Source organism: Perognathus longimembris, chromosome 13 (genome assembly GCF_023159225.1).
Source record: "Perognathus longimembris pacificus isolate PPM17 chromosome 13, ASM2315922v1, whole genome shotgun sequence".
Classification (NCBI taxonomy): Eukaryota; Metazoa; Chordata; class Mammalia; order Rodentia; family Heteromyidae; genus Perognathus; species Perognathus longimembris.
The window spans coordinates 23,440,097-23,452,129 of record NC_063173.1 but is presented as its reverse complement, the minus strand read 5'-3'; the positions used below and the strand labels follow the sequence as shown (position 1 = coordinate 23,452,129).

Below are 12,033 nucleotides of genomic sequence, written 5' to 3'. Positions count from 1 at the left end.
GAAGATAAAACTTGCACAGTTTGTATATAAGTACTTATGAGAAAACAAATTCTTTTTCACTAGGGTCTATATCTCAGCCCTTATTGCTGAAAATGAAAAGGTATAAAGTTATTTAGTACCTTAGATTTTGTTGTTATTTTTCTGAAGTTGGTCAGAAAGTTTTGGATCTATGAGTGTTTTTAGAGTCAGTAGTGTTTGATAAAGTTGGGTGTTCCTGTATTTGGGGTGTAAATATTTAGGATGGTTATATCCTCCTTTAGGAGAGATCCCTTTGGCATGTTGATCTGTCTAGAGGTGACAGTGGACTGTTAAAGTCTCCAACTGTCAATGTATTTGGGTCTATGAGTGTTTGGTCATAACGTTTTAAATTAGCTTTTTAGTTAGTTTTATTTTAATATGAGCTTTGGATGAAGGGTACAGTTTGCTTGTGGTTGAGTGCTTGGCTTGCATGCCCAAGGCCCTTGGATCCATTCATTCAATCAATAAATTTCTTCTTTTTTTTTTTCTACTAGCATATTAATGTTTTCATCAATGTTTGATTCATGCATAACTCATTGTAATAGTACCATACGTAGGAGAAGTAGAGATCTCATCACTAAATTTTGTTCTCTTGAGGAATTGAGACACATTTATGAAGCTTGGAAACTTTTATCTCAGATTTTAAATGTTTGTCTTTCTGGATTTAGAAAGAGATTTTATTCATATTATATGTTTAAATTTTTATTTTTATGCACAGCTGCTAGATGATCTAAAATTAGCTTCATGTTATTTTGTCCTCATTCAAATAACATAAAAGGAGAAATGCCTAAGACAAAAATAATTCCTCTGTTTTTATTCCAGTATTATCTTTCTAATGCTTGAATGTTGTATTTGTAGTCATGTTCTTTCTTCAGTTCTAATGCTGTACCTCTAAAAGTCACAATGGTGAATGCTGATCCTATGGGAGAAGAAATTAATGTGATGTTTAAGGTGAGCAAAATAAAATTACTTTTTCTTTCTTCTCTCTTGAAGACAAGATATCAATGTGTTGCTTTGGTTGCTGTCCTAGGCTCCCAAGTAGCTGGGACTGTAGATGTATAACACTGTACCAAGCTAGCATTACTATAAAGGAATATAAGTTTAAAGTAATTTTAAAAATACTTTTTCTTAGATCACAGCTACATTTACTTAACATTTAGTTTGAATAATAAAGTGAAAATTGTCATTGACATAGACCTTTCCCAGAGAGATTTGGGAATACATCTAACCCTAGGATAGAGCTTGCTACATTAGGCCACACTGGTTGGGCACATCACAGCTTAAGGCAATACTTTTGTGCAGACTGATAGTGAATGGCACCACCAAGATTCGTGCTGTGCAAACTGCAAAACTATAAGATGCAGCACTGGGTTTTGGAAGCATACTAATGATCTATGAGGAACAGCAGTACTGGAGTCACACAGAGTAATCTAGTACTTGTCAAACTTCTGTGCGTTGTGATCATAATTTGTATATTTTAAAGAAAGAATGAAGTGTTTTAGTTAATTCAGTGAGGTATTAACTGAACATTCATAAAAATAACTTCTATTGAACCATTTATATATGTAAAGAAAGTTCCGGCCGAGGGCTGGGGATATGGCCTAGTGGCAAGAGTGCCTGCCTCATATACAGGAGGCCCTGGGTTCGATTCCCCAGCACCACATATACAGAAAATGGCCAGAAGTGGCGCTGTAGCTCAAGAGGCAGAGTGCTAGCCTTGAGCAAAAAGAAGCCAGGGACAGTGCTCAGGCCCTGAGTCCAAGCCCCAGGACTGGCCAAAAAAAAAGAAAGTTCCAGCCGGACATTGGTGGCTCACACCTGTAATCCTAGTTACTCAGGAGGCTGAGATCTGAGGATTGCAGTTCAAAGCCAGTCTGTGAGTCTCTTATCTCCAATGAACCACCAGAAAATCAGAAGTGGCACTGTGGCTCAAATGGTAGAGCACTAGCCTTGAGCTGAAGAGCTCAGGAACAGTGCCCAGGCCCAGAGTTCAAGCCCCACAACCAACAATAACCACAAAAGAATATAAAGTAAGTTTCTATATATTCAGGTTATGTTTGGGGCTTCATTATTTCTTTTTATGGGATGTAAGTTCATTTCTCCCCTTGTCCCTCCCTCCCTCCCTTTCTTCCTGTGTGCTGGTACTCAGGCCTGGGCATTGTCCCTAACTAAGCCTTTTCTCTCAAGGCTAGTTCTGTATCACTTGAGCCACAACTCCACATCTCCCATTTTGGTGGCTAATTGGAGATAAGAGTTTCATGGACTCTCTTGCCTGAGCTGCCTCTCATCTCAGCCACCTGCGTAGTTTAGGATAATAGGCGTGAGCAGCTCGTTCTCAGCTTTAAGTGCCATTTTCTAAAGCAGTATAAAGTATTTGAATTACAGAAATTTTGTGTGTGGTTTTACAAGGCGAGCACTTTACCACTATGCCATATTCTCAGCCTCATGTCTGTGGTTTTAATACCCGTTAAGACACCTCCTTACCCCTCAATTCTTCATGATGTTCTTGTATAGACTAAAAAATGTACTCTTGGGGCTGGGAACATGGCCTAGTGGCAAGAGTGTTTGACTCATATACATGAAGCCCTGGGTTCGATTCCCCAGCACCACATATATAGAAAATGGCCAGAAGTGGCGCTGTGGCTCAAGTGGCAGAGTGCTAGCCTTGAGCAAAGAGAAGCCAGGGACAGTGCTTAGGCCCTGAGTTCAAGGCCCAGAACTGGCAAAAAAAAAAAAAAAAAAGCACTCTTTACTACATTTAAAGCATTTTTTAACCTTATTTAAAATAGAAAGCGGCTGAGATTCTAGGTAGGCTTTATTTATCTTTTTATTTGGGAATAATTTACAGATTACACTTATAAGAAATTATTCAGAAATCTAGGTTAATGACACAAACCTGTAATCATAGCACTGGGGAAGTAGAGGCAGGAAGATTGAGAGTTTGAGAGCAGCCTCAAACTCTTAAGCAATCCCATGCTACATGGGAACCCCTGTCTCAAAAAAGAAGAAAAAGTGATCAGGAGAGTGAGAGGGAGGGAAAGAAAGAATAGGAGGAAGAAAGATGAAGAGAGAAAGGAAAGGGAAGGAAGTAGTAAGAAAGGGATGGAGAAGAGAGGGAGGAAGGAAGGAAAGAGGGAGAGAGGGAGGGAGGGAGGGAGGGAGGGAGGGAGGGAGGGAGGGAGGGAGGGAGGGAGGGAGGGAGGGAGGGAGGGAGGGAGGGAGGGAGGGAGGGTGGAAATTATACAGAGTGCCTTTAGGCCCTTTCCTCAATTTCTCCCAATGGTAACAAATTGTGTAACTGTAGTGCAGTATCACAATTAGGATATTGGCTGTGACATAGTCAGTATCCAAATTATTACAAAGATCAATCACATTGTTCCCTTTTTAAGTTGAAAACAATTTATGTGCTCTAAAACTCATCTTTTAACATGTTCTGTTCAAAATAGTGAAGTGTGGCTGGAGTAACAGAGTGCCTGCCTTGGAAACACAAGGTCAAGAGTTCAAATTTCAGTACTGCCTCAAAAATAAATAAAAATAGAATGTACTGTTCATGATATTAAAATGTGAAGTGATTAAGAAATTTTCTCTAGAATGCTACTGAAGAATAAAAGTACAATTCTGTTTATCTTTTCATTTGCTCTACACCTCTACCCAGACTTTACAGTGTTTATTTATCTATTAAGTCTTTTAGAAAAGTACAAGTTTCATTTTATTGATTTCAAGGTTGGTGAAGATCTTCGGCAAGATATGTTAGCTTTACAGATGATAAAGATTATGGATAAGATCTGGCTTAAAGAAGGACTGGATCTGAGAATGGTAATTTTCAAATGTCTCTCAACTGGCAGAGATCGAGGTGAGTCTATTACTCTTGTCTTGGAACCTTATTTTTCTGTGAACTAGAAGGGTGTGCTTAAGTTAAGGGTCATGGTGAAGATATATTGTAGTCTCAGTTGTTTCATGGGTTTTTGTTTTATTTTGTTTTGTTTTTTCAGTCCTGGAGTTTGAACTCAGAGCCTGGGCACTGCCTCTGAGCTTTTTTGATCAAGGCTAGTACTGTACCACTTTGAGCCACAGTGCGGCTTCCAGTTTTCTGGTGGTTAATTGGAGATAGACTCTCAGAGTATTTCCTGGCTGGGCTGGCTTCAAACTGCAATCCTCAGATCTCAGCCCTCTGAGTAGCTAAGGTTACGGAAGTGAGCCAGTGCTGCCTGGTGTGTTTCTTGTTTTAATCTAGTATTACTTTATTGGTTCATTTGCTTAGGATTAATTCTTTAAAAATAAAGAACTAAAAAAATAAGACAAATAAAAACAATACCTCACTGTATAGCTCTAACTACAGCAGTAGTTACTATAGCAGTTACTATAGCAGTAACTACAAAGGTGCCAGCACCCAGGTCTTGAGTTCAAGCACTAGGACTGATTCACAAACACACACACGCGCGCACACACACACACACACACACACACACACACAGAGTCAGATCAATTTAAGAATTCTTGCTGATTATTTTTATGTAAATCTTATTATAAGCTGAGAGTCATTTTGTCAAGCAAGATTTCTCAACACAAGTCTGTCTCAATTAGGTCACCTTTTCGGTCGCCACAATTTGTTCAACTTCCTCTTTTTGAAGTTCTATATAACTTGAGACTCAGTCAAATTCCCCTGCTTTTTGAAGTTTTTTTAAACTAATGAATGGATGCTTATTATGTGCCTTGCCTTGTACCAAGCGTTTCACTTGTGTTAGGTAACTATTCTTATTTTTCATTTATTTATTTTTTTTTTTACTTTTTGCCAGTCCTGGGGCTTGGACTCAGGGCCTGAGCACTGTCCCTGGCTTCTTTTTCTTTTGCTCAAGGCTAGCACTCTCCCACTTGAGCCACAGCACCACTTCTGGCTTACTCTGTATGTGTGGTGCTCTGGAATCGAACCCAGGGTTTCATATATATGAGGCAAGTCCTCTACCACTAGGCCCTATTCCCAGCCCTATTCTTATTTTTTTCACATAAAGAAATCACAGTCAAGGCTGGCCATAGAAGCACATGCCTGTAATCTCATCTACTTGGTAGGCAGAGATAAGAAAGATCATGGTTTGAGGCAAGTTTGGGGAAAAAAAATAGGTCCATCTCAACAAATGAGGTAGAAAAGGTCTGAGGTATGACTGGAGTCATAGAGCACCTGCCTAGCCAACATGGGACCCTGAGTTTAAACTTAAGATGAGATGGGCTAGTGGGGAGGGAAGAGAGTGGCGGGGAGGAGAAAAAGAAGGGAGGGCAACCAGATCCTCTCAAGTTTTTCACAAGCTTCTCAACCTATAACACTTTTTTTTCTTTTTTTTTTTTTGCCAGTCCTGGGCCTTGGACTCAGGGCCTGAGCACTGTCCCTGTCTTCTTTCTGCTCAAGGCTAGCACTCTGCCACTTGAGCCACAGCGCCACTTCTGGCCATTTTCTATATATGTGGTGCTGGGGAATCGAACCCAGGCCTTCATGTATGTGAGGCGAGCAGTCTTGCCACTGGGCCATATTCCTAGCCCCACACACTTTTTTTTCAATTCTCAGCCTGTCTTAATATTCACTAGACATTTGTTTTATATTATCTCAATTTTTAAATGTTTTATATTGAATGTTTTATATTGATTATATATTCTTTCAGAATAGGGACTACATCTTATATCAATAGTAGAATTATGTATCTCTTACAGAGTTTATTGCACTGTTTTTTTAATGTAGTCATTAAACAGACATAAATCAAGATGAATGTACTCATTGAAGAAGGATGTCACTGTCAACTATAAACTACCTGATGCATGGGCCATATAAAATCAGACTGCTACCACCTAGTCCTATGTATTTTCTGTATAGTTTCCTGGAGGCCGTGGTCAACTTGTCTTTTTTCAAGGCCTTTGCATAAAGTAGTTCAGTGTTTCCTTTTTACATACAAATATATATCCTTCATTTAAAAATATTTAAATGAGGGCTGGGGATATAGCCTAGTGGCAAGAGTGCCTGCCTCGGATACACGAGGCCCTAGGTTCGATTCCCCAGCACCACATATACAGAAAACGGCCAGAAGCGGCGCTGTGGCTCAAGTGGCGGAGTGCTAGCCTTGAGCGGGAAGAAGCCAGGGACAGTGCTCAGGCCCTGAGTCCAAGGCCCAGGACTGGCCAAAAAAAAAAAAAAAAAAAAAAATTTAAATGAAGTAAGGTGCCAGTGGCTCATGCCTATTCAGGAGGTTTCAGAAAGCTGAGATTTGAGGATCACAGTTCAAAGCAAGTCTGGGCAGAAAAGTCTGTTAGATTCTTCTCCAATTAACCACCAGAACACCTAAAATGGAGCAGTGGCTCAAATTACTAGAGTGCCAGCCTTGAGCAAAAAAGCTAAAGAACAGTGGCTGGGCCTTGAATTCAAGCTTCAGTATTGGCACACACACACATACACAAAGCAAATAAATTTTTTTGTTACATGTGTACATATTAAAATATCCAGATAACATAATAGAATTAATTGTAAATTTTGGTTGTCTCCCATACCTCATCTATCACCTTAGTCCTAAATATTACCACTTTCTTAGCCTTTAGAGAATAAATTGTTTACATTCTAATATGCACAACAGTTTTTTAGGGTATTTTGCCAGTCCCAGGGCTTGAACTCAGGGCCTGAGCACTGTTCCTGGCTTCATTTTGCTCAAGTCTAGCACTCTATCACTTGAGCCACAGCACCACTTGGGTTTTTCTATATTATGTGGTGCTGAGGAATAGAACCAAGGGCTTCACGTATGCAAGGCAAGCACTCTACCACTAGGCCATATGCTTAGCACCACATAACAGTATTTTTTTTTAACACAAAAAAAAAATTATCTTATTTTTTTTTATCTGAGACTGAGACTTGAACTTGGTACCTGGAACTGTCAAGCCCATTGTATAGCATTCTGCCAAGTGAGCCACACCAGCCACACCTTGAACCTCTACAAAAAGATTTTTACGTCACAATTTTATCCGTGTGTGTGTGTGTGTGTGTGTGTGTGTGTGTGTGTGTGTGTGTGTGTGTGTGTGTGTGTTCTAGGGCTTGAACTCAGGGCCTGGGCACTGCCCCTTAAGTTTTTCGTTCAGGGTTGGCACTCTACAGTTGAGTCACAGCTTTTCTTCTGGCTTTTTGGTGATTAATTGAAGATAACAGTCTCATGAACTTTCCTGCCCAGATTGGCTTCAAATTGATACCATAAGATCTTTCTCCATAAGCCCATTAAGAACTACTTCACTGGGGGCTGGGGATATAGCCTAGTGGCAAGAGTGCCTGCCTCGGATACACGAGGCCCTAGGTTCGATTTCCCAGCACCACATATACAGAAAACGGCCAGAAGCGGCGCTGTGGCTCAAGTGGCAGAGTGCTAGCCTTGAGCAGGAAGAAGCCAGGGACAGTGCTCAGGCCCTGAGTCCAAGGCCCAGGACTGGCCAAAAAAAAAAAGAACTACTTCACTGAAGTCCATTTTGTACACATCCCATAATTAATACATTGGGTGCTTGTTTTAAAGCAGTTAAGAAAAAATACTTTGTCTAGCAGCAACATTCCACTTAGGAAGTCCAAGCACATACTTGAGACTTAAGCATATTATAAGGACAGCCTGTATCTATTCATCCCAATGATTGTTGTCTCTTAGGGATGGATATACATGGATGTACAGACAATGTTCATATAACCAAAAAAAGACATCTTTGTGGAAGACATTTTCACATAACTATTTATTTATATATTTATTTATTTTGTGAAAGGCATGGTGGAGTTAGTTCCTGCTTCAGACACCCTCAGGAAAATTCAAGTGGAATATGGTGTGACAGGATCCTTCAAAGATAAGCCACTTGCAGAATGGCTGAGGAAATATAACCCATCCGAAGAAGAATATGAAAAGGTGATAAACATAACTCTTTACTTTAAATAAATGTGTCAAAAGCATATTACAAACTAGGCACCAGTGTCTCACACCTGTAATGTCAGTTACTTCAGAGGCTGACATCTGCTGATTGCAGTTTGAAGCCAGCCTGGGCAGGAAAGTCCAGGAGACTGTTATAATCTCCAGTAACCGCAAAACGTCTGGAAGTGAAGCTGTGTGGTTCAGATGGTAGAGAGCCCTAGAGTGAAAAAGCTAAACTCGAGTCCTAGTTCTGGCAAAAACAAAACAAAACAAATAAAACTCCCAAGAAACAAAATAAAACAACCAACAAGCCTAGTACAGGGTAGGGCCATGTCTTAAGTAGTATTACACCTGTCTAGCAAGTCCCGATACTGTGTCATTCTTTTCCCCATATAAATGTTTTCATTGTTCAGATCTGGTGATTACATAGCCATTTAAGTAAAATTAATCTTTCCTTAAGTGTAGAAAAGAATATAACCAATGAATCTGATGGTAGGAATATGAGTAAACCCAATGCTACATCACCCAATATTCCAGACATACTTAAAAGTGGCATTGTATGTTAATAGTACAGGGTTTTTCTTTTTGTTTTGCTGGTTGTGGGGCTTGAACTATGGGCTTGGGTGCTGTCCCTGACGTCTTCAGCTCCAGGCTGGTGCTCTACCACTTTGAGCCACAGCACCACTTCCGGTTTTCTGGTAGTTAATTGGAGGTAAGAGTCTTCTGGGAGCTGTGGATATGGCCTAATGGCAAGAGTGCTTGCCTCGTATACATGAAGCCCTGGGTTCAATTCCCCAGCACCACATATATAGAAAATGGCCAGAAGTGGTACTGTGGCTCAAGTGGCAGAGTGCTAGCCTTGAGCAAAAAGAAGCCAGGGACAGCACTCAGGCCCCGAGTTCAAGGCCCAGGACTTGCCAAAAAAAAAAAAAAATTAAAAGAGTCTTCTGGACTTTCCTGCCTGGGCTGGCTTTGAACCTTAATCCTCAGATTCCAGCCTCCAGCAAGGATTACAGGTGTGAGCCACTGGCACCTGGCTAATAGTACAGATTTGGGGGCAAAAATCTGGGCTTGAATTCAGGCCCGAAGTCATTAACCAGGTACAGGCAAATTATTTAACTTCTCTGTGCCACAGTAACCTTTGACATAAAATATTACACTATGTATTATGGTATTATAAGACTTGAGAATTAAATGTGTGTATAAACAAATCTAGAGAGAAAACTAAATAGTGAAAATAATATAATAAACTTTTTATCTATCTTATTAGGAGCATCAATTTTTTTTTAATTTTTGAATTACATATATATATGAGAAGGGAAAATCTCTTAGAACGTAAGGCCTGTCGTGATCTTAACTTGACTTAAGGAAGACTCAAAGTCTGTGCATGGTGGTGTAAGACCCAGTTTTTTTTTGTTTTGTTTTGTTTTTTTCCAATCCTGGGCCTTGGACTCAGGACCTGAGCACTGTCCCTGGCTTCTTTTTGCTCAAGGCTAGCACTCTGCCACTTGAGCCACAGCGCCACTTCTGGCCGTGTTCTGTATATGTGGTGCTGGGAAATCAAACCCAGGGCTTCATGTGTATGAGGCAAGCACTCTTGCCACTAGGCTATATCCCCAGCCCCAAGACCCAGTTTTAATGTCATTTAACCAGCTAGATAATGAATGCATCATTGATGTGTCACTTTCATAGACATACAGATGCCTTCCTTTGACATGTGAAGATAGTGTAGAGGAATTTGTAGGTCTTTAAAGTATTAGATCACTCCCTTTTCTTAATTCTTTGTGGGCTGAGTTAAGGAGTGCAATAGAAGGTGATATTTCTTTCTAGTAGTATTGGCTCTTGTAATTCCTAGTGAAATGTTGGGCAAGTAAGTGATTGTCAAAGGATATTCAATGAGCACCTTTTATAGGATTTGGCCTTTTTTTTTATCCACTAGTTATTTGGAGAGTCTTACAGTGTGGCCCAGTGTTGTTAGAAGCTTTAAAACATAAGGTGGGTGGTTTTTGGTGTGTTTTTTTTTTCAGGTCTTAACTAGCTTAAACATGTGCTCTACCATTGAGCTATATCTCCAGGCCCTAAGCTGTCTATCTTTATGAATGTTCTCCTTACATGAAGAACTCTTCTATCTAGTTATAAGAAAAAAAAAAAAAACCACCCAACATTTATTTCAGTGCTGGGAATTGAACCAAGGGCTGGGAATTGACCTAGGCAAGTGCCAGACTGACTTTATTCGAAAGATACCCCTTGTGGTGAACAGGAGAGCATGTGAGGAGCAGATTTCCACAAACCTGGTGCTTAAAAGTTAAAAGCTGGTCAAAGCCAGCATACACCCTGACTACCCTGACTAGGGCCTGGGAGAATTCTCATGTAGTAAGAGAAAACTAAAGAGATGGGGCAGTAACCACTTTTAGACAGGTGCTTTTGCTACCTTAACTCAGATTTTATGCTGTTGAGTGGCTACAGTAGCTTTTTTTTTTTTTAATGTGGTGAATCACTTTGAACTTTGCAAAGCCTTCCTTCTTTAAGAATAATTTTTTTTCTCACCTGGGCGCTTGTGGCTCATACCTGTAATCCTAGCTACTCACAGGCTGAGATTTGAAGATTGAGGTTAGAAGCCCACCTGGGCAGGAAAGTCCATGATACTCTTATCTCCAATAAACTACTCAGAAAATACTGGAAGTGGTGCTGTGACTCAAGTGATAAGAGCACTATCCTTGAGCACAGAGAGATTCAGGGACTGGCTCTGAGTTTAACCCCCAGGACCAGCAAAAAAAAAAAAAAAAAAACACCAAATCTCTGAAATAATTTTGTATCTTTATTTTAGGCTTCCGAGAATTTTATTTATTCTTGTGCTGGATGCTGTGTAGCCACCTATGTTTTAGGTATCTGTGATCGACACAATGATAATATAATGCTTCGAAGCACAGGACACATGTTTCACATTGACTTTGGAAAGTTTTTGGGTCATGCACAGATGTTTGGCAGCTTTAAAAGGTATTCATACTATCACTGTTGATGAAGAGTTACAGTTACTAAGTTAATATTCCAAACTTTGCCCTTCTTGCTGTTTTGCATTTAAACATAGATCGGGATAAACTAGGCCTTGAGATGACTTTACCACATAGTAAACAAGCAATTGTGTGTAAACTTTGAAATAAATTGATGTATATTTTATGTAGGTTTTGGTATCTATTAGAAATGGTTCCATTTGTATAATAGTATAAAAGTTTCTCCATATGTTTATAACTACTCTTTCATCTCTTTATATCTCTATTTACAAATATGTAAAATAGTCTAAATAATAAGATTCTTTTTAAAAAATTGCTGTTTATTGTCAAAGTGATATACAGAGGGTTTACAGTTTCATACCTAAGGCAGTGAGTACTTTTCATATCAAACTTGTTAGCTCCTCCCTTCATGTTTCTCCCTCTTCCCCCCCGCCATCCTCCCCTCTATGAGTTGTACAGTTGGATTATGGCATATAGTTTTGTAAGTATTGTTGCATTGTTTCACCTTTTACCCTTTGTCTCTCCATTTTGATGTTCCAGTGATAAGATTCTTATGATTGTTTTCCTGAAAATATGAATTTACAGGAGTTAGTGAAATTCCAAACTGTTGGATATTGTTTCCTATTTGGAAATTGCTGCAGTCATATAACTTAGTTTAATAACCATATAACAATAATCATGATAGTTGGATATAGTCTGTAAATAATGCTCTTTGTGTGTTTTCATTTTAAATAGGGATAGAGCTCCTTTTGTGCTTACCTCTGATATGGCATACGTCATTAATGGGGGTGAAAAGCCCACCATCCGTTTTCAGTTGTTTGTGGATCTCTGCTGTCAAGCCTACAACTTGATAAGAAAACAAACGAACCTCTTTCTTAACCTTCTTTCACTGGTAACTCTTTATAACAGTTACTTAATTTTATATTAGTTCATCTGTATTTCAGTACTTTAAACGGACTTTAAAAGTATGTACCATCAGATCCATTTATATAAAATACAAATAATAAATGAAGAGTAGTGATCCTGGGGGAAGAGAGTAGTAACTAAAACTTGAGGGAAGCATCTAGGATGCTATTGAACACTTGTAGACTAATTTG

General features: G+C 39.4%; 1 protein-coding gene across 2 annotated transcripts in view; it reads left to right on the top strand.

Annotated features, from left to right (window-relative positions):
• Pik3c2a (phosphatidylinositol-4-phosphate 3-kinase catalytic subunit type 2 alpha) overlaps positions 1-12,033 on the top strand; it is a 97,777-nt gene that overhangs the window by 75,882 nt on the left and 9,862 nt on the right. For both annotated transcript variants that reach the window (XM_048360236.1, XM_048360235.1), the window contains exons 21-25: positions 877-969; positions 3,742-3,871; positions 7,786-7,922; positions 10,753-10,922; positions 11,672-11,828. In XM_048360236.1, the coding sequence (XP_048216193.1) occupies positions 877-969; positions 3,742-3,871; positions 7,786-7,922; positions 10,753-10,922; positions 11,672-11,828 (687 nt within the window). The remainder of the gene's footprint in view (positions 1-876; positions 970-3,741; positions 3,872-7,785; positions 7,923-10,752; positions 10,923-11,671; positions 11,829-12,033) is intronic.